A 21,022-nucleotide genomic window follows, 5' to 3' on the forward strand; every position below is an offset into this window, starting at 1 on the left:
CACACCTGATTCCCAAATGCCCGCACCTGTGCCCAAGGCACGACCACGCAGGCGTGTTCCTTGTCCCGCGAGAATGGGACCGTGCTTTCTAACAGCGGCGAAGAGCCTGGGGGAGGCTGGAAGACATCCAGGTTACCGCACAAACTCGGTCACAGGTCAAGTGCAAATTCTTCCAAAAGGCACCTTAACTGCAGTGAAGGTGAGCACACCCTGGTGTGTGGAGTGCTGGCCGTCCCGTGACCGCTGAGCTGGGTTTGTGCACATGCATGTGTGTATCTACACGTGTGCACACACGTGTACACTGTGTGTGTTGGCCATCCTGTGACCACTGAGCTGTGTGTGTATGCACGTGTGTGCACATGTGTGTTGGCCATCCTGTGGCCACTGAGCTGAGTGTATCGTGTGCATGCGGTGTGCATGTGTGTGGGTATCTGCGTGTGTGTGTGTGTGTGCTGGCCATCCTGTGACCACTGAGCTGTGTGTGTATGCACGTGTGTGCACATGTGTGTTGGCCATCCTGTGGCACTGAGCTGTGTGTGTGTATGCACGTGTGCACATGTGTGTTGGCCATCCTGTGGCACTGAGCTGTGTGTGTGTATGCACGTGTGCACATGTGTGTTGGCCATCCTGTGGCACTGAGCTGAGTGTATCGTGTGCATGTGGTGTGCGTGTGTGTGGGTATCTGCGTGTGTGTGTGTGCTGGCCATTCTGTGACCTCTGAGCTGCATGTACATGTATGTGCACGTGCACACCTGTAACTGCACACGTGTGCATGTGTGTGTGCTGAATGGCAGTGTGTGTTTGCTGGAATCCTTCTTTCTCAGGCCTCCCCCATCCCACACGGGGGTGATTTTGTGAAAAAGGAAAAGTATGCTTGCTCCAGACGAGGGTGACTCACGGATGTCACCATGCAGCAAGCCCCTCGGGGGCCTGGGAAGCAGGCAGGCAGACGCACAGAGAGGAAGAAAAGGTCTCTAAAACATGGAAAGATTTCCCAGGAGAGAGCTCTGGGCGAGGAGCAGGACAGTTCCCAGTTGTGCCATTCCGTGCTGTGTGTCATAAAGAAGTTTGCTCAATGTCTCTGTGCCTCCCCTTCCTTCCCTGTAACTCGGAGGAGGGAGCGGGGCTGAGCCCCTGCCCTGCGGGGTCTCCGGGGTGCAGGGAGATGGACCGAGGGCGCGGAATGTGCAGTGCCTTGTGTTGGGGAACACAGCCGCTGTGTAAGGGGGAGGGACTGCCGGGGCTACTGACACACAGGTGGGCAGCCACGCGCAGGCGGCAGGGCCCACACCTGTGAGGGAGGCAGGACGTGGTTCCCAGGCTTGGGTAGCAGGGAGGGGCCACACTAGGAGAGGGGGCAGGCCTGGCCCTGACCTGCCCGAGGCGAGCTGGATCTCCAGGTAGTGCAGGAAGACGGATTTGCTGAACTCAAAATCCAGCCGGAAGGCCACCTGCAAGGAAGTGGGGCCTGAGCTGGGGCAGCTGCAACGCCTGTGTGCACCGTCCCCCCCCACAGCCCCTACCCCCCTCCCTCAGCCCCCTCCCCGCCTGCCCGCCTGCCTGCTGGGAGCCGGCTTGGGGAGGGAGCTGGGGACGCAGCCAAAGACCACAGCTCCCCCACCCACAGAGCTCAGCTTTGAGGCCGCCCCTCCTTTCCACTCCCTCCCATTGCCCCGCCTTCCGTGTTTAACCAGACACCTGGGGGGCTGGGAGGCTGGGAGGCGGCTTCGGGCCACTTCTGTAGGAGTCTGGGGTGGGGGCCCTGAGGGCAGGAAGGGGAGGGTTTTGCACCACAGGATGTGGAGTCAGAAGCAAGGGGAGGGGTTGTCAGCCTCCCCACCCCTTGCTCTTGTGTGTGTGTGCAGGTGTCCTCACAGCGCATGCCTACCTGCATGTGTGTACATGTGAGCATGTGCGTCTGCACGTGTGAGTACATGCGTGTGTGCCCACGTAGACTTACATGCACCACGCGCCTGTGTGTATATATGTGTGGTGTGTGTGGGGGTGAGGCCTGGAGAAGGCAGTAGGGCACCTGCCTCCTTGCCCACGAGCCCAGTACCAGCCCGCTGCACTGATGCTCTGTCCAGAGGTAGGGCAGGGGTCCCTGAGTGTGACCTTTGCACAGCTGACCCTCCCAGCCTCCTCCCCGCCCCACCCTGGGGACATCACTGGGGCTTTGCACAGACCCCCTATTGTCCTCCCAGATCTGACCCTCAGGAGGTCTGCAAGAGAGTCAGGGGTCCCATTCTCCAGGGAGCCACTAGGTGGGGATGGGGTGGGGAAGTGTGTGATGGGCTCTTCTCCTCTCTGGGCCCTCATGCCAGAGCTCCTAGGTTTGTCTGTGTTTCAACCTGAAAGTTACACCTTGACCTTGATCTCACTGGGGAGGCTGTGTTCCAAGGCGCCCTCCCTCCACCCTATGCCTTTCCCTGGCCACAACCTTGCAGCCCCGGCTCCTGGGAACACTGCTCCTGCCCTGAGCTCCCCATCTCTGATTTTGCAGGTGGTTTGACCTCAGTGAGAGCTTCTCCTGCTCCAGAACCTTCTGTGGCTGCCCACTGCCCAGGGCTGATGGCTGAGCACCGCCACCATCTGGCACCTGCCTCCCCTTCCCAGCTACCTTGCTTCTCCATAGACCCAACCCTGTTTCCACGTGACTGCTAGGCACTTGAGAAATGTTTCTCTCCCCATGCCTGCCCATCCACAGGAAATCTGAGCCACCTGGGAGGAAGAAGGCAAGGGATTGGCCAAGAGTTGGGGTGGGGTGGGAACGGCAGGGGCTCTCCCTGGGGTGCCGGGGACCTGGATGTCCTGCTGGGGTGGGCTCCCAGTGCTGAGGCCGGCTCCCTCATCAGGTGATTCGAAGATTGTTTCACAGGGGAAAACACCAATTGACTCATAAGTTGCTCCAGGCCTCTCCACCTCTCCCTAGCTTGGCCCTCTATGCACTCCCACAGTTTTCTGGGCCTCCTTGGAGCTCCCAGTGCCCACCCCATTCCCCCCCCAACCCCGGCCCCAGCCTCCACCTTGGCCTTGGCCCGGAAGAAGGGGTAGCTGACGTTGCAGACTTTCTTTTGGAGCCGCCTCTCCTCATTCACACACTCGATGCTGCCATCCGAGTCGTCCTGGACGGGGGGAACACAGGCGGGAGACATAAAGGCAGCAGTTAGAAGGGTCCAAGGCCCATGGCTGGAGCCACCCTCACCACCAGCAGCCCCACCCGGGCCACCCCTGCTGCCCATGCTACTGCCCGGAACACGGAGACCCTGTGGCTTGCTTTGTGGTTCATGGGGGACATGGGCTGGGGCACACTCAGTGACTCTAGGCAAGGCACTCTCACACAGCGCTCTGTCCTACACTGCTGTGGCCGCACGGCTTGGCTGGAGTCTTTTTGCTCGTTGGTTGGATGGCGATGGTGGCACTTACGGCCGTCTATATCCACAGGTTCTGTGTCTGCAGATTTAACCACATGGGGGTGGGAACTGTTCCCCAAAACACTGTCTCAACTGAACACGTACGGGCTTTCTTCCTTGTCAGTCTTCCCCAGACAGCACAACACCTGTGCATTGGATTAGGTATTCTGAGTAACCTAGAGAGATGTGCAGTAGAGTGGAGGGGGTGCATAGCTTCTGGGCAAATACCGCCCCACGTTATGTGCGGGGCTTGAGTGTCTGCGGATCTTGGTAGGGTTCCGGAACCAATTCCCCCATGGGTATGGAGGAACACCTGCAATTGCCTCGTTCGGTTGGGATGAAGATTCAATGATGGATGCCTGCAAACACGCTGGTCTAGTTCAACGCGCTGCACGTTGTCATCACTCACTGAGCAGCAGCTCGTGTTATGATGGCGGTGCCTGCCCGGGCTCTGCCGTGCTGGGCATGGGCTGTGTAAGGAGTGAGCATGTCCCTGGGCACGTGTGTGTGCGTGTCAGTGCGTGTGTGTGTGCACGTGCCTGGCTGCAGGCAAGCAGAGCACGTGTCTTTGCTCAGACACATGCTCCTATGCACACGTGGGTGTTTCTGCATGGTTGTGATCAGAGGAATGTGTATTTGGCTGAGAAAGGTGTTCCTCCACCAGGGCTCCCCTGGGCTAGATGCAGGGAGGAGGGGGAGAGAAAGTCTGACCTCCCAGCTGTGTGCCCTTCTCGGTTGGGGTCGAGGGGCATGTCCTGTGGAGGAGGCGCATGTCCTGTGGAGGAGGCTGGATTTAGCTGGCCATGGCCACCACCTGCCCTCTGTGGGTTCAGCACTTGCTAGGACTCTTTGCCTCCATTGATTTCTGAAAGCCCTTCTGTGTTATGAAAACAAAACTGATACAGGCAGGGAGGTAGCTAAGGGCTGAGGTCGCCAGCCTCTCCCTGCAGCCTGGTTTGCCCTGCTCAAACCACCCCCTATCTTTCTGTCTGCCACTTAGAATTTGCATCAGCCAGCGATGACCAACAGGGCTGCTGACGCATCCTCAGCAGCTTTGGCTAATTATCATTAAGACAGAACCACCACAGTCTTCCTAGAGGACAAGGCGAGGTGTCTTTACCAATGCCAATACCGCTTACAGCCAGAAGCCACATGGGGACTTCAGTGTTCAGCTGATAAATTTCTCAATCACGGAATCCTGCTTCCATGTCAGTGCTCTCGCAATAATACCCTCTGTCTGCTAATTGTAAAGCCCCATGGGGAATATAGAATGGTTCGTGACCTCAGGAACATACACGAGGCTGTTAGGCCACTTCATCATGTTGTATCAGATCCCTTTACTATCCTAACCCAGGTACCTGAAGGTACCACTTGGTCCACAGCCCTAGAACTAAAAGATGCCACCTTCTGTATACCCTTACGCCCCGAATCTTCGGAATCCCCGTGTCTCTTTGCCTTTGAAAGGACTGGTTCGTTCTCAGCAATGACTCCACGTTACAGCTGGACAGTTCTTCCTCAAGGCTTAAGGGATGGCCCTCATTTGTTTGGCAATGCCCTCACCAAGGAACTTAGAGAGCTCAAGTTCAAGACTGGAGCCATGCTACAATACATAGATGATATCGTCCTCTAGCGAGGACTCAAATGAAAACATTCACGTCTCATTGTTTGTTTTAGAGAAACGGAAATAGAAAGTTTACCCAACCAAAGTCCGTATCTCTCAGCAGGAAGTAAGCTATGTCCTCACCCCAGGAAGGTGTGCCCTCTTGATTACACAAACAGAAACCATACTGCATGTAGGGCTTTCACAGATGAAGCATTGCTGGGAGGGGCAGGCTCTGCAGGATCTGGCTTCCAGGACTCAGGTTGTTAGCTACCTGAAGCCTTAAAGGATCTTAATTCTGACCCATTGCATGGACAGGGAAAATATAAGGGCTTTCAAAAGCTCAAGGGCCTGTTGCAATGGCCGCTGCACTGGCAGTCTCTAATTCACACGAGCCCTTCCCCTATGTAGTGGAAGGGGAAGAGCAGCCCTGGTGCTCTCACTCCGGCTTGGGCCTTCTCTGACCGGTGGCTGCTTCTCTGAGCAGCTCGGCTCATGGCTGCAGGATGGGAGGCTCAAGAGCAGTCACTGCTACTGCGCCTTTGGCAGAGGAAATTAGCAGGTTGACTTCAAGCCTCTTGAAGTTCCAGCTCTAGCCAAGTCCAAGGGGTTCTGGGGATTAAAGGACACGAGCGTTCACCAGTGGGATGCCTTACGAAGTACCAGGGTCTCCTTTCTACTGTCCCACATGAGGTTACACTGAAGATCCCATTAGGTGGTGGACTGTGGCTCGTAAAGCCATGCTCCCAGTGGCATCTCAGATGGAACATTAGCAAGGAGACGCATGGTTCTATCCATCTTGGAAGAGAGGGGCCAATTGGAGAAAAAAGACTACATCTGGTTATAAAGAAAGTGACCAGGCCCTGTCCTCTCTGTCTATAAAATAACCCTGGTAACCACACCAAATCACCTATCCTGTGCACTCCCATCCAAAGGAGAGGACCCTACCCTGGTGAGCACTGGCAGATGGACCTCACTACGCCCCCAGCAAATGGTCTCAAATATCATGACTTCATTGACATCTTCACTGGGTGAGCAGAAGCCTTCCAGCCTGAGTAGAAAAAGCCCAAGAGGTACCCAAAGTCCTGCTAAAAGAAGCAACCCCATGATCTGGGCTCCCAAGTGTGACAGTGGCCTCTCCCTCATCTCTGCACTTAGCAGGCAGCCACCACTTTGGGAATGCCCCACCACCTCCATGCCTGCTGCAGGCAAGGTTGAAAGGGCCAACCATTATCTTCAAAGGACTCTGGCCAAGCTATGCCTAGTGCCCTAAGAATCTTAGGTCAAACGACTGCCCGAATAGCAGCCAAGGCCGCCTTACGGCTGAGCCCTTCCTTGCCGCTGACATCCTCTGATTCAGAGACGTAAGATCAAATAAAAAATAGTATTAGTTTAGGTCATGCACAGAAGGCTCCGGCAGAATATGGCAGCAAGAATCTCCCAGTACTGAATTCTAGCACCGAGGTCTAGCTGTGTTAAAGACTTGGAAAGAAGGATCTCCTTCTGACCAATAGCAGCCCAGACGGAAGGGACCCTAGCAGGTGCTGCTTAGTTCTCAGGGATCTAGCCAGGTCCAGCTGTCAAGAACTAAACTTTGAATGTACCCAGCCACACCAAGAACATAATTCCTGCCTCTTGGGAACCAACTGGGGACGTCAAGCTTATCTTCAAAAGGCTAAAAGATGAGTAAACACTTAGCTTTTTTTTTTTTTAATTTTTTGACAGGCAGAGTGGACAGTGAGAGAGAGAGACAGAGAGAAAGGTCTTCCTTTTGCCGTTGGTTCACCCTCCAATGGCCACCGCGGCCGGCGCGCTGCGGCCGGCGTACCGTGCTGATCCGATGGCAGGAGCCAGGTGTTTCTTCCTGGTCTCCCATGGGGTGCAGGGCCCAAGCACTTGGGCCATCCTCCACTGCACTCCCTGGCCACAGCAGAGAGCTGGCCTGGAAGAGGGGCAACCGGGACAGAATCCGGTGCCCCGACCGGGACTAGAACCCGGTGTGCTGGCGCCGCAAGGCGGAGGATTAGCCTATTGAGCCACGGACGTAAACTTGTCCCTGAAGTGAGACATTAAGGCTGCTGTATCTCCCAACCAACTCATTTTTCCTACTTCTCCTGTTTTTCACGGGAAACTGCCCTTGGTAAGAAAGTCCCCTGGGACACTTTCCCACTTTAATAGCAAAAGGAGGAAATCTCACCATATACCATGAAGTGGCTTTGAGCAGCCTGTCTCTGTGCCCGCCTTGGGCTGCTTAGCTCAGCCGACTGGCCAGGCCCTTCAGCAACGACAGGATTCGTTAGACTCCTCTGAGGGAGTGGTCACAGACAACCAACTGGCCCTGGGCTATCTTGCCCCTTTTTGCCCCCCAAGCCCACCCTCACTGTCAAACTTCCAGAATTCAGCGGTTTCATATAAAAATGATGGCCAATGACTGGTGGTGAACCTCAGCTCCAACATCAGAATCGCCAGGTCAGTTGGGGAGGTTCTCCGTCCCCTGGGTAGGCAGGGACGGTGCCCCAACACAGCATGGAGAAGTGACAGAAGATGGACCCGCCTCCCTCAACCCCCTGGAAAGATTAGGGGACAATAAACCGAGCAGGGAACAGAGGATACAGACAGGAAGACAGCTGGCACGGGGCCGCTAGGGTTGCCAGCCCCTCCCCCCCGCAGCCCCCCCCGCCCCTCCCAAACCCCTGCTCCTGTTGAACAGAAAACTGCAGCTTCCACAACCCACCACTTAGAACCGGCACTGGCCAGAATTAACCAGCGAGGCAGCCGGCTGTGCCCCTGCAAGGAGCCATAGCTGATTGCAAGGCCACTATAATAATAAAATTGCCATGGCTGGGGCCGGCGCCGTGGCATAGCAAGTTAAGCCACTGCCTGAGAGGCTGGCATCCCATATGGGCTCCGGTTCAAGTCCTGGCTACTCCATTTCTGACCCAGCTCCCTGCTGTGGCCTGGGAAAGCAGTAGAAGATGGCCCAAGTCCTTGGGCCCCTGCACCTGTTTGGGAGACCTGGAAGCAGCTCCTGGCTCCTGGTTTTGGACGGTGCAGCCCCCATCATTGAGATCTTTTGGGGGGTAAATCAAGGGATGGAAGACCTCTCTTTCTCTCTGTAACTCTGCCTTTCAAATAAATAAAATATATCTTTTTAAAAAATGCCATGGCTGACACTCCTATCTCCCATCATGCACCTGACGCCATGACACTTCCGAGATTTCCAAAAACAGACACGGATATGATTGGTACTTGAATCCACCCCAAACTCTGCTTCCCATGAACGTTCAATTAAACCCTACCGGGGACACCATTCCCTCTGCCTCCAGATCACTTAAAGGGCCAGCGCTGAATCTCATTGAGTGTGCCTGTCTCTTTAACACGTCGGCACTCTCCTGCGCTTGCCTTTCGCTTTGCTTCTCTGCTGGCCTTCACCTCTGTCTCCTTCTCGCAATCTTTCTAGTAGTGGAGATGTGAACCTGGACCCGGCCACCCCGCAGCACCTCTTTTCTGGGTTCTGAAACGGGCAGAACCAAGCGGGCGGGAAGATGCTGGGGCTCGATGCCTCCTGTGCACCTGAGGTCCAGACAGATGCAAACCCCTCGCAGCAGGGGCTGGGAGAGCCCTTCACGCAGGTGCCCTTTGTCACTGCGGGCAACGGGGGACAGCAGGGCTGGGCCTGCCAGAGCCTGGCTGTGGCTCAGACAGCAGCTCATTGGATCCGTCTGGGCACGTGGGGAGCTCGCTGAGCGGGGAGGCAGGGCACAGGCCTGGCTCTCCTGGGGAGCCTCACTCTGCAGCTTCCACTCCTCCTGCCAGGAGCAATTCCTGTGTGCAGACGTGGCCAGGGAGGGGCCTCTCCTCCAGCGCAGCTGGTGGGCGCCTCGGGGAGCACCCGGTTCTGAGGTGGAGGTGAGGAAGCAGGGGTGCTGTGGTCTCCACGTGGACCCCAAGACCCACCTGAGGGGCCCTGGGATGGCCCAGCACCCATGCAAGACAGCAGTGCCCCCTAGCTTTGCTCCACCCACAGGTCCTGCCCAGCCCTGGGCACAGGCAAAGGCTAAGACAGCAGAGCAACACCCGAGCACCACTGCTTGCCCGGGAGCCCCAGGTGGGCGGGGCCTGCAGGCGGGGCGGGGCCTTGAGCGCCACCACTTTACAGCATTTGGAGTTGGCAGGGACAGTGGCTGGGGATGATCGGAGGTGAGGCGTGGGCGGGAACCAGCTCCGAGTCTCCCTGGAGCGCCCTTTCTGTGACAGCCTGGGGGCTGCACGGCAGGTGCCTGGCTTCTGGGGACTGAGACACCCCGATGCCGATCCTGGCCGCACAGCAGAGGCACCAGGGAGGCGTGCAGCCTGCGGACGCCCCGGCCCCACCCCAGGGAGCAACAGTGGCTCTGGTGGGCATCTGGGACCTCCGCCTGGGGGGGGGGGGGGGGGCAGGGGCAGGGGCGCCACCTTGTGGATGAGGCTGGCAAACTGCAGGTTGGCCGACTGGGAGATGTTCAGCGTGGTGCTGTAGGCGTTCTCGCCTCGGTTCTCCAGCAAGGCCTCCACCGCCACCCGCCTGCGCGTGCTCTCTATGATGAAAACCGTGGTGTCAAAGGACAGCGTGTAGGCGGAGCAGTCCTGTGCAGGCCTCCTCAGCACGCGCTGGCAGTACTCCCTGCGGGCGAGAGACCAGGGGTTCAGGCGGGGCGGGGGTGGGGGCTGGGGTGGGGGTGGCACTTGGCTCCCAGCTGGAGCAGCCGCTGGGAGAAGCAGGGGAGAAGCTGGGAGAAGATGGCAGAGCTCACCCTGCCCCTAAGGCCCCTGCGCTTCCCTCCATGGACTGCATCCTCTGCTCAACCTGGAGCACACCACCTCCTCACTCATCGTGTTTCCCTTTTGGCCTTGGCTGCCAGGAAGCTCGGAGCTAAATGGAGAGCCACTTCTGGTTGTCAGCCTCCACTGCTGGAATATTTGCTTCTCTGGGACCGGCGCCGTGGAGTAGTGGATAGAGCTGTGGCCCACAGTGCCAGCATCCCATATGGGCGCTGGTTCTAGTCCCAGCTGCTCCACTTCTGATCCAGCTCTCTGCTAATGTGCCTAGGAAAGTGCTTGGGCCCCTACGTGGGAGACCCAGAAGAAGCTCCTGGCTCCTGGCTTTGGATCTGCCCAGCTCTGGCTTTTTGTGACCATTTAAGGAGTGGACCAGCAGTTGGAAGACTTTCTCTCTCTTTTTTGAATAAATAAATAAAACTTTTTAAAAGAGAGCATTTGCTTCTCACCCTTCTACACCTCTTTGGATTTGTGCTATTTCTACATCCTGTCTCCTTCCTGCTTTATGTTTCTTCCATCTAAGTCATCTCATCCTTAGACAAAAGGTAAGCATAAATCCTTGCACGTATAAGACGTAAGTGTAGACTAGGCTGTGCTTCCTTCTGTTTCCTCACTGGCGACTTGGTTTCTCCCGGGGGTTGAGGACACCCTGCCCATCCTCTGCGTCTTTCCACCGGAGGGACCGGAAAGCCTCACTGTTCAAACCAAGGACCCGGGGTTGCTCAGTCCAGGGGCGCAGAATGAGCACCCAGGGCTTGGCTATCTGATTTGGAGCGTGGGTCCAGAGAAAGCATCTTTTTTCTAAGCAGAGTTTGAGAAAAGGGAGCAGACCAGCAGTGTTCACTTTACAGAGAGGCCCAGGGGCTGGCCCAGGGTCCCACAGGGGCCGGAGCCAGAGCCTGGCCTGCCTGGGCTGGATGTTCCGTGCTTGGTTCCCCACTACCTATGTGGAAGGTGCGCAGCAAAGCACCCGGGGGTCCCGGCAGCCACTGGCGAGGATGGGCGGGGCAGGCGGGGAGGGGCTGACTCACATGGCGGTGGGCAGGTCGCTGCGGGCGTCCAGCACGAGGTCGGGGACACAGTGCTCATCTTCATTGCAGCCGTTCCAGAAGGGCACCTGTGCCAGGGAGAGCTCTGTGTGGGCTGTCAAGGCACCATGGCCCCCAGCGGCCACCTTTCCTGAGCCCACGGTGCGGCAGTGGCTCTGTCCACCACACCAGAGACGCCCTGGCTTCGTCTGCCCTTCCCTGGACCCCACGCCGCCTTTTCTCGTGTTTTTGTGTCGATTCTTCCTTCTTTCACACACGGCTCAGAAGGCAACTCCCCCAAGTCCCTTTCAGGCCCCAACCCAGCTGGGAGGCGGAGCTCCCCAATTCCCCTGCAGTAAGCATTTAATTGATCATCTACTATGTGCGTGGGGGGGAAGTCTTTGGTGCTGGGGATACAGGACAAGGAAGACATGGCTCCTGCCCTCAGCTCAGGGGGAAGATAGGGCAGTGAACAAATAATGATAGTGTGAAATGCGCGAGAGATTAGGAAAGGTAGAAGTCTGTAGGAGGAATAGAAGCCCAGGGGAGAAGTGGCTAGTCTGGCCTGTGGCTGGCCGAGCGGGATTTACGGAAGTGACAGGCGGCCATGGTTCTGAAGGATGAGTGAGCTGCCTGGGCAGACTGAGGTGGAGAGGGAGGTCCAGGGGAAGGAGGATCCTGTGCAAAGGCCCTGTGGCAGATGCTGCATGGTGAGTTTGGGAATGACTGGCACTTAGGAGCTGTTTTGGTAAGAGAGACAGGAGTGGAGGGGATGGAGAAATGGGTGGGACCAGTGCTTGCAGTGCCTTGGGGTCCTGCCTAGTCACTGACAGGAGTCCCTGGAGGCTTTGGGCAGGGGAGCGTCCTGCCAGGTACGCATGCCGGAGCTCCCCTGGCTGCTGCACGAGGCTGGACTGGGAGGGTCCAAGCTGCAGGCCGGGAGCTCACCGAGGAGGCTGCTGGGACACTCAGGGAGAGAAGGCGATGGTGGCGGGGTGGTGGTGGGCGTGGGGAGGAGGAAACAGGCAAGCTCAGAGTGGGGCCAGTAGGATGAGGAGGGGGCGGGGCTAAGGGAGAAAGGGGCCAGGGTGCTGCCATCTATGGGTTCATGCCCCAAATGCCCGAAATGGCCATCGGACAGAGCTGGGAGGCCGGAACTTTTCAATCCAGGTCTCCCACATCGGGCACAGCAACCCGATCACTTGAGCCATCCCCACTGCCTCCGAGGGTCCCCCCCACCTCCCAGGGTCCCCATTAGCAGGAAGCTGGAGTCAGGAGCCAGAGCCAGGAATCCGACCCAGGCGCTTTCATGTGGGACCTGGGCATCCAAGCATCGCCCTGAGATTCTTCTCCATTTAAAAAGAATCTCATGTGATCTGTTGGTTTGAAAGGCAGAGTTACAGAGAGGGGTCTCCATCTACTGGCTCACTCCCTAGATGGCCGCCACAGCCAGGGCTGGGGCAGATGGGGGAAGTCCAACAGGAGGAAGCCTGGTCCTTCCCCCAGGGACCCCCAGAGGGGGAGGGGAGCAGGTGGCGCAGGGGAGAAGGCAGGAGGCGTGGCGGGGAGGGCACCTCTGTGCCCTCACACTCCCGTCTGGGGGCCCCGGGGGCGGGGGATATTGCCAGTCGGCTGAGTCCCGCCCACCGGGGAGTACCGAGACTCTGAGGGTAGTGGGCCAGCCGTCGTCCAGTATGGGGCCGTGGTCCGGGTCCTCCAGGGAATACTCCACCCAGAAGGTCACTGGCTTCACGTAGTCAGCGGTGTCCTGGGGGGTGGAGAGAGGGCAGGGGTGAGGGAGCAGAGGGCACCTCCCTCAGCCCACGGACAGCTGCTCTGGGGGCCCTGGCGATGGGCAGAGGGCGTGCCCAGTGGGGTCCGCAGGTGCCGAGCGAGCCGCATAGAAGGGGTTCTGTGTGGCTCAGCCACGCCCAGCCTGGCTGTGTGGCCGACCTTCGGCTCCCCCTGCAGGGCTGGGCTCCCCTCGCCCCACACCTGGGCCCCGGCCACGCCTGACTGCTCCTGCCGCATCCTGTGGCAGTTTGCACCGCCTGTCTGCCAGGCTGCCCTCCCGCGGTGATAAGAGGGGGCCAGTGCCAGATTCTGGGATGGACAGCGATTGCAGAAGGCGCCAAGTGCCTTGTTTAGATCAAAGCGGTGGCTCTGAACCCCGGCAGGGGGGCGTCAGAAGGCTGGGGCACCCCGGGGCCATGCCTTGTCTGGGTGACCTTGGGCCAGGGGCTCCGAGTGCCCCCTGGGCATTTGAGGTTCTAGAGGGACACAAATGTCACCCGCTCCTTAGCCATAAGAGGAGCTCCAGGCCTCCGTCCTGAGAGGCCGCCGCTGGTCTCCCTTGCTGCCTGGCTGGCTCCTCTCTGCCCCTCTGCCCAGTCGTCCCGGCCCCTGCCCGCCAATGCCTGTGTATCCTCTCCCCTGGAGCCGCGGCCCCCGCTGGCTGACCCCTGCTCCCAGTGCCGGCTCCTACGAGCCCACCGCCCTGCTGAAGAAGCCCTCCCTGGACATTTGCACGTGGGGGCCGAGGGGCTTTGCAGGGAGGGACCGAGGGGTGGTGGGCAGCACTGCCCCCTGCTGGCACCCTGGGACCCTAGCCTCTCCCACCGCAGATGCTGCCCCCGGTTCTGGGTCCCCTTCCCGCGGGAGCCCGAGCTCTGCGGGTGGGGGCAGCCCGGCTCACCAGGACGTGGAAGTTGATCCGCTGGCAGTGTTCCTGGCCGGCGGACAGCAGGGCAGCCCTGTTGGTAAAGCGGTCCCCGCCGTCGTCCAGGTGGGCGCGCGGTGTGTACCGCCTTTCGTCCATGGTGGCGTTGTACCTGATGCCTGCAGGAGGGAGCAGAGTGAGACAGGCAGGTGCAGGTCCGCTCCCACCCAGTGTGGAGTGCGCTTCTCTTTAAAAAAAAAAAAAAAAAAAAAAAAACCTCCGGGGAGTCTGCCTCCTCCAGGAAGCCCACAGGCTGACCAGGGAAGAGCTTCTATAAGCAAAGAGAAAGGAAGGAACAGAGGCTAAGGGGGAGGCAGAAGGAGAAGGAAGGAGAGGAGCACGGGGGAGCAGGAGGGGAGACAGGGCGAGGGGCTGGGGTGGCGCCCTGGTGAGTCTCTGAGTTATCAACACACCTCCTTCCCTCCCTCCACCTTGCAGGGCTGGTCCAAGCTTCTGCCAGCCGGCGCCTCCCCCAAGAGGGTGTCTCTGGGTGCAGCCTGGCATGGAGACCCCACCTCAGGGGCAGCCCGGTCCCCGGGTTGGGGGGCAGGCTGGGAGGGGATGGGGCGGCCTGCGTTACCAACAGTTTCTGTCTGGAAGTGGGGCGCCAGGAAGACAGGCGTGAAGCAGAGGAAGGCGGCCAGGCAGGTGGCGTCCCTGCCATTGCGCTTGCAGTCTTTGTGGAAGATGTTGATCTTGGATGGCTCGAAGTGGAGGCTGGCGTTGATCTGGACCACGGGGCGGGACCTGTGGGAGGAGGGCCAGGGGCTGAGGGCTGTGGCGGGGGGCTGGGAGTGGGGGTCTGCCAAGCGACTACGGGACGGAGAGGTAGTGTGTGGGGGCAGAGCGGGGCTCCGGATTGTGCAACAATGACTGGGAGTTGGGGGGAGGGTCCAGGAACCAGTCAGCCCCCGAGGCAGCCTTGCGACGCGCGCTAGGGGCTGCCCTTGCTGGGGCCAGCGCTCCTCTGATGGCAGCGGCTGCCTGCCTGGGAGGTACACGAGCTCAGGCCATGCTCCAGGCCAAATGACCCCACGACCAGGCCTCAGTGCGTTTGAAACCAGTGCTCCCCAAATTTAACAGGGGATGGCGCTGTGGCATAGCAGGTTAGACCTCTGCCTTGGGACATGGCATCCCGTATAGGGGCTAGTTCGAGTCCCGGCTGCTCCACTTCCGATCCAGCTCCCTGCTAATGCGCCTGGGAAAGCAGTAGAGGATGGCCCAGGTGCTTGGGCCCCTGCACCCACATGGGAGACCAGGAAGAAGCTCCTGGCTCCTGGCTTGGATTGGCTCAGCTCCAGGCACGCAACCATTTGGAGAATGAACCAGTGGATGGAGGATGTCTCTCTCTGTCTCTGTGTCTCTCTCTCTCTCTGAAAGTCTGCCTCTCAAATAAATCACTAAATCTCTCAACAACACTTGCTCTTGTATCGGTCTCAGCTGCACGTGGTTAGGAAAGGAGACCTGTGGACTCTCTCAACCCTGCATTTACACCCAAAGAAACAGCTAGTGGGGCTCGGCTGTGTCTGAGTTCGAACGTGAGTGTCTCTGCCCCTCTCTGCTCTTCCCTCGCATGGGGGCGCCTTTTACCATGTACACTGTGTGGGAAATGGTGGGGTTGAGTTGTCCCTGGTCCCTGGTCCCCGGTCACTTGGCCCCTCTGGTGGGGGTTGGGGGGTAGTAGTGAGAATCGAAGGAGGAGAGTGAGGACGGGCTCCCACAGTGCTGAGAGCTGTGTAGACATAATAAGTCGCATCAGTGGTTCTCATACTTGGCTGCCCTTTGGAACCAAACACTTGGAGAATTTTTAAAAAATTCCTTGGGGCCAGCGCTGTGGTGCAGTGGGTTAACGGCCTGGCCTGAAGCGCTGGCATCCCATATGGGCGCCGGTTTGAGTCCCGGCTGCTCCACTTCTGATCCAGCTCTCTGCTGTGGCCTGGGGAAGCAGCATAAGATGGCCCAGGTCCTTGGGCCCCTGCACCCGTGTGGGAGACCCGGAGGAAACTCCTGGCTCCTAGTTTCAGATCAGGGCAGCTCCAGCCGTTGCAGCCATCTGGGGAGTGAACCAGTGGATAGATGACCTCTCTCTCTCTCTCTGCCTCTGCTCTCTCTGTGTAACTCTTTCAAATAAATAAATAAATAAATAAATCTTTTTTTTAAAAAAATTCCTGCAGCCAGGTCCCTCCTGCAGAATTCTGCTTCAGTCGATCTGGGGCGGCCTGGGCAGTGAGAGTTTCAAGGCTCCCCAGGTGCTCCCATCAGAGAACCGGGGCTTTGGCCAGGAGGTCTTCCTGGAGGGCCCTGCTTGCGTTGGTAGCAGAGGCTGGAGCTGGAGCCATGCTTCCTGCGTGACGGATCTCTGGGGGTGTCCACGTGCACCTGTGTGTCTGCACGTCACCCTCCAGACCTGCCGGGGTGGGCTCAGCGGGGTTTAGACTGTCTACTCACATCCCACATCAGAGCTCTGCTTTCAATTCAGCTTCCCGCTAATGCACCTGGGACGCCACAGACAGCAGCTCAAGTACCTGAGTCCCTGCCATCCATGCGGGAGAGCCGGATGGAGTGCCCCAGCCCTGGCTGCTGCAGCCTTTTGGGGGAGTGAACCAGCGGATGGGAGCGCTCTCTGTCTCCCTTTCGATCTGCCTTCCAAACAATTAAATAAATCTTTAAGAAAATAAAACAGCTGCTAGGCCACGGCCACCCTCTACCCCGGGCCTTGGTCACCCGTCTTGCCGTCTGGCTGGGACCATGACAGTGAACACCTATCTGTGCCACGCCTTCCAAGCCCAGGCCGCCCCTGGCGCCACCACCACCAAATACCCAGGAGCCCCGGCATCGGAGCAGACCTCCCGAGAGGCAGAACCTGAGCCTGGGCCCTGCAGAGGTGGGACCCCGGAGACTCCGGCTTGCCCAGGGGTGCCCAGAGGCCAGAGGACACCACTGGATGTGTGGCTATGGCAACAGGGACCTGCAGGAGCCGGCGGTGTTGCCTTGTCCCCTACCACGGCTGTTTCGTGGGGCTTCAGTGCGGATGCTGAGTGGCTGAGCAAGGGGCGGCACGTGGGGTGGAGCGGGCTCGCTCATCGCCGCTCTCCCGCCTCCCCGCCTCGTTCTGCTGTGGGACTGAGCCCACTCCCAGCTGTCACCACAGGAGCCCACGCCTCAGGCCCTCCTTCCCAGGGAAGCCGGCCGAAGCCATCGCCCAGCTGGGCCGCACTCACCTCCCTGTACAGTCACGACTGCTTTCTCTGCTTAATCTTTTTGTTTTGGGTGGAGGGGGAATAAAAATATTTATTTATCTGAAAAGCAAAAAGACAGCTGCAGAGAAATCGTCCTTCCGCTGGTTCACGCCTCAACGCCTGCAGCGGCTGGGCTGGGCCCGGTGGAAGCCGGGAGCTCAATCCGGGTCTCCCACATGCACGTCAGGGACTCAGCTTGGACCGTCCCTGCTGACTCTCAGGATGTGCATTGATTGGCCGGTGGAATCAGAGACAGAGCTGGGACTTGAACCCAGATGGGATGTGGGCACCCAAGTGGCACATGCCTGCCCCCTTGTGGCATATTTTTAAAGTTAGATAGAAAATATGATTGCATTTATATAAGACAAGGTAGGGGGGAGAAGAAGGGGAGGAGTATGCCCACACATGCCCAGGTGATGGAGTGGGAGCGAGCTTCCCTCGTGCTGTCAATCTCTGAGTCACGTGTTTTGATGAGAAACATCTCATTAATATGCATTAACAGAAAACTCAGGGGCCGGCACTGTGACGTAGCGGCGGGTAAAGACACCGCTTGCAATGCTAGCTTCCCGGCTGCTCCACTTCTGATCCAGCTCTCTGCTATGGCCTGGGAAAGCAGCGGAAGATGGCCCAAGTCCTTGGGCCCCTGCACCCACATGGGAGACCCAGAGGAAGCTCCTGGCTCCTGGCTTCGAATTAGTGCAGCTCTGATTGTTGCGGCCATTTGGGGAGTGAACCAGAGGATGGAAGACCTCTCTCTGTGTTTCTCCCTAGCTCTAACTCTGCCTTTCAAATAAATGAAATAAGTCTTAAAAAAAAAAGCTCAACTTATCTTTTTTTGGCACAAAAAGCAGTCAATGCACAGTAAACTACATGGGCTTTCAAGGAAGCATTAAAATGAGAACTTGGAAAAAGGAAACAAGAAGGTGGGGCACTGGGAAGAAAGAAATCTTTGCGTCACAATCTCATTCTTCCACCAACGGGGGAAGGGAAGCTCCCCCGGCTGGGAAAACCAGGCTCAGCCCAGCTTCGCTCCCAGCAGCGCAAGAAGCTGAGGCAGAGGGGAGGCCCAAGCAGTCAGCACTGTGGGGCCAAATTCCAAGAGGGTTTGAGGGCCCCAGACATCGGTGGAAAGGGGAATTTGAAGGGCTGGTGCTGTGGTGTAGCGGGTAAAGCCGCTGCCTCCAGTGTCGGCATCCCATATGGGCACCGGTTTGAGTCCCAGCTGTTCCACTTCTGATCCAGCTCTCTGCTGTGGCCTGGGAAAGCAGTAGAAGATGGCCCAAGTCTTTGGGCCCCTGCACCCACGTGGGAGACCTGGAGGAAGCTCCAGGCTCCTGGCTTTGAATCAGCGCATCTCTGGCCATTGCAGCTATCTGGGGAGTGAACCATCGGATGGAAGACCTCTCTCTCTCTCTCTCTCTTTCTCTGCCTCTCCTTCTCTCTCTGTGTAACTCTGACTTTCAAATAAATAAATTAAAAAAAAAAAGAGAGAGAGAGAGAGAGTAGGGGTGTTTGGACCTCAAGATCATGCACAATGAATCTGTAAGAGAAATCTGTCGTTGGGACAGGATAAGAACAGGTGATGACAAGGGACAGGAACGGGTCCATCGTGGCCCTCAAGAGAGGCAGAAGTGGACACCAACCACAGAATCACAGCGTTGCCCAGGGCGCCCACTGCCAGGTCCACAAGCCCATCCTCGTTGAGGTCCAGTTGCCCGTGGATGCTGCAGCCAAAATACTGGAGGCCAGGAGCCAGCTCCGACGCGGCGATTCTCTGCAGGCCGGGAAGAGAGAACTCAGGGCGCGGGTGCAGGCATGGGCGGGAGGGGCTCTGCCACGGGCAGAGCCAAGCACCCAGGCCCCAGCTGTCTGCTCTCCTGCCTGTCATGGCACTCCAAGTTCCCCCCATTCAGGTCATTCTTTTGTGTTAAAATGTCATGTCTTAGAAGAGCTGCCCACTGTGTGTAAATGCATATTACCTGTCAGGCAGGTCACCTGTAATCATTAGACTATTTAAAAAAATTTTTTTTTGACAGCCAGAGTTAGAGAGAAAAAGAGACAGATAGAGAATCTTCCTTCTGTTGGTTCACCCCCCAAGTGGCTGTTACGGCCAGCGCGCTGCGCCGATCCGAAGTCAGGAGCCAGGTGCCTCCTCCTGGTCGCCCATGCAGGTGCAGGGCCCAAGCACTTGGGCCATCCTCCACTGAACTCCCGGGCCACAGCAGAGAGCTGGACTGGAAGAGGAGCAGCCAGGAAACAACCAGCGCCCCAACCGGGACTAGAACCCGGGGTGCCGGTGCCACAGGCAGAAGATTAGCCTAGTGAGCCGCGGTGCTGGCTAGCTTAAAATTTTTAAAAATGCATTTATTTGAAAGACAGACACAAGATAGAGATAGAAATATACATATGGATAGATAGATGATAAATAGATAAATGATAGAAACCTCCCATCTCCACGAGTGACTGCAACAGGTTGGGCTGGGCCAGGCCAAAGCTGGGAGCCTGGAACTCAGTCTGGTGGCCCACGTAAGTGGCAGGGACCCGGGTAACTTGGGCTTCTCAGAATGCGCACAGGCAGGAGGCTGGACGGGACCCAGAGCTGGGACTGGAACCCGAGCACTCCAATATGGACCGCAGGTGTCTCGGCGGCATTTTACCCACTGTGCTGCGTGCCTGCCCCTAGAGGCTGTGTGGCCAATAAAACATGAGCCAGCAGGGCTAGGGCTTGAAATGGGGCAGTTTTGGAGGGAGGGTACCCGGGGGAGTGATGGGAAGGTCCCGGGACAAAGGGCCTGCGTTGGAAAGTCTCTGCCGGGGGCTAAGCCCACGGTGGGGGCGCAGGGATTGCTGGCTCTAGTCCCAGCTGCTTTGCGTCTGATCCGGCTTCCTGCTGATTTGCCTGGAAGACAGCAGGTGGTGGCCAAGTACTTGGGTTCCCCGCCACCTACACAGGTGACCAGGATCGAGTTCTGGGCTCCTGGCTCCTTCTGCTTGGCCCTGCTCTGGCTGTTGTGGCCATTTGGGGAGTGAACCAGCAGATGGAAGATATTCTCTCTCTCTCTCTCTCTCTCTCTCTCTCTCTCTCTCTCTCTCTCTCCCTCTTGCTCTGCCTTTCAAGTAGATGACAAACACAAGAAATAAAATTAAAGAAAACAAACAAACAAACAAAGAACATCTCAGCTTGAGACAAGAACAGCCAGGATGGATCGGGGTTGCCTTCCTGGGCGTGGACACAGAGCCTCGGGGCCACGCGTGAGCTCCCAGTGGTCTGCACGCTTCCCTGCCTTTCCCCGGGCAGCTGTACCTGCTTGGGCCTCTTCAGGACGCCCCCGGGGAAGCCGTGGAAGATGTAGATGGCTCCCCGGTGGCTGTCCTCCAGCGGTGCTCCCACCACCACGTCGTTGTAGGAGTCCTGGTTGAGGTCTCGGACGGAGGCGATGGAGGACCCAAACCGTGCGTTCTGGTAGCTGTGTGAGTCCTTCAGCGTCCCGTTGTAAACAAACCGATTCTGCAAAGCCAGGTGTCGGGGAGAGGCTCAGGGCGCCTGGGTCAGAGCCCCCAGGGTCACGGTCGCTGCCCACCCCCACCCCCGCCTGTATGCGCTGTCCCCTCCGTTTCCCCAGCACCCCGTCCTGTCCTGTTCAGTGACAGAGGTCCCTGCTCCTTCCCTGGTAGCCTCGTTTCCCCAGACAGGGGTCAGGTGCCGCGCCCCGCCCCGCCCCGCCCTCCTGGGTACCTGTCTCAGGACGTAGACGTACACCCTGCCTCGCTCCAGGCCCTCGCTGAAGTACATGGGGGCGCCCACGAGCAGGACGTCGGTCACCCCGTCGTCGTCGCTGTCCACCGAGGTGATTTCACTCCCGAAGTAGGAGCCTATCTGTGGCACACGCGGGCAGAGGGGAGCGGGGCTGGGTTCCTGCCTCGCGCGGCCAGGAGCCCCCAGGACCACCCCTCCACTCAGAAGCGCATAGCCCCTTTGTCAGGCCGCTGGCTCCCTTCCTCGCACAGTGGGCCTGCCTGCCCTCAGGCGGCCTTGGCCTCTTCCCCTTCCTTCTTCCCGCCCCCTTTCTTCTCAATGTTTAATTTTAGTGCTGGCCATTTATTTTGTTTGGAAATCATATACGATAATGACTAACAAAAGGGAAAAAAATTCAAAAAACCCAAAAAGATAAAGAAAGCCAAAGTTACTGATTTCCTAAACGTAA

The 21,022-nt window shown here is 58.1% G+C and overlaps 1 protein-coding gene across 1 annotated transcript in view; it reads right to left on the reverse strand.

Moving 5' to 3' along the window:
* The window catches only part of ITGA11 (integrin subunit alpha 11), a 106,531-nt gene that overhangs the window by 11,558 nt on the left and 73,951 nt on the right, over positions 1-21,022 (reverse strand). Inside the window, exons 13-22 of the mRNA XM_062206210.1 lie at positions 20,554-20,694; positions 20,122-20,325; positions 18,461-18,591; positions 14,159-14,325; positions 13,555-13,697; positions 12,517-12,627; positions 10,863-10,948; positions 9,469-9,676; positions 3,027-3,125; positions 1,375-1,451 (exon numbers count right to left, since the gene is read on the reverse strand). Of these exons, the coding sequence (XP_062062194.1) occupies positions 1,375-1,451; positions 3,027-3,125; positions 9,469-9,676; positions 10,863-10,948; positions 12,517-12,627; positions 13,555-13,697; positions 14,159-14,325; positions 18,461-18,591; positions 20,122-20,325; positions 20,554-20,694 (1,367 nt within the window). The remainder of the gene's footprint in view (positions 1-1,374; positions 1,452-3,026; positions 3,126-9,468; positions 9,677-10,862; positions 10,949-12,516; positions 12,628-13,554; positions 13,698-14,158; positions 14,326-18,460; positions 18,592-20,121; positions 20,326-20,553; positions 20,695-21,022) is intronic.

Source organism: Lepus europaeus, chromosome 11 (assembly GCF_033115175.1).
Source record: "Lepus europaeus isolate LE1 chromosome 11, mLepTim1.pri, whole genome shotgun sequence".
NCBI lineage: Eukaryota > Metazoa > Chordata > Mammalia > Lagomorpha > Leporidae > Lepus > Lepus europaeus.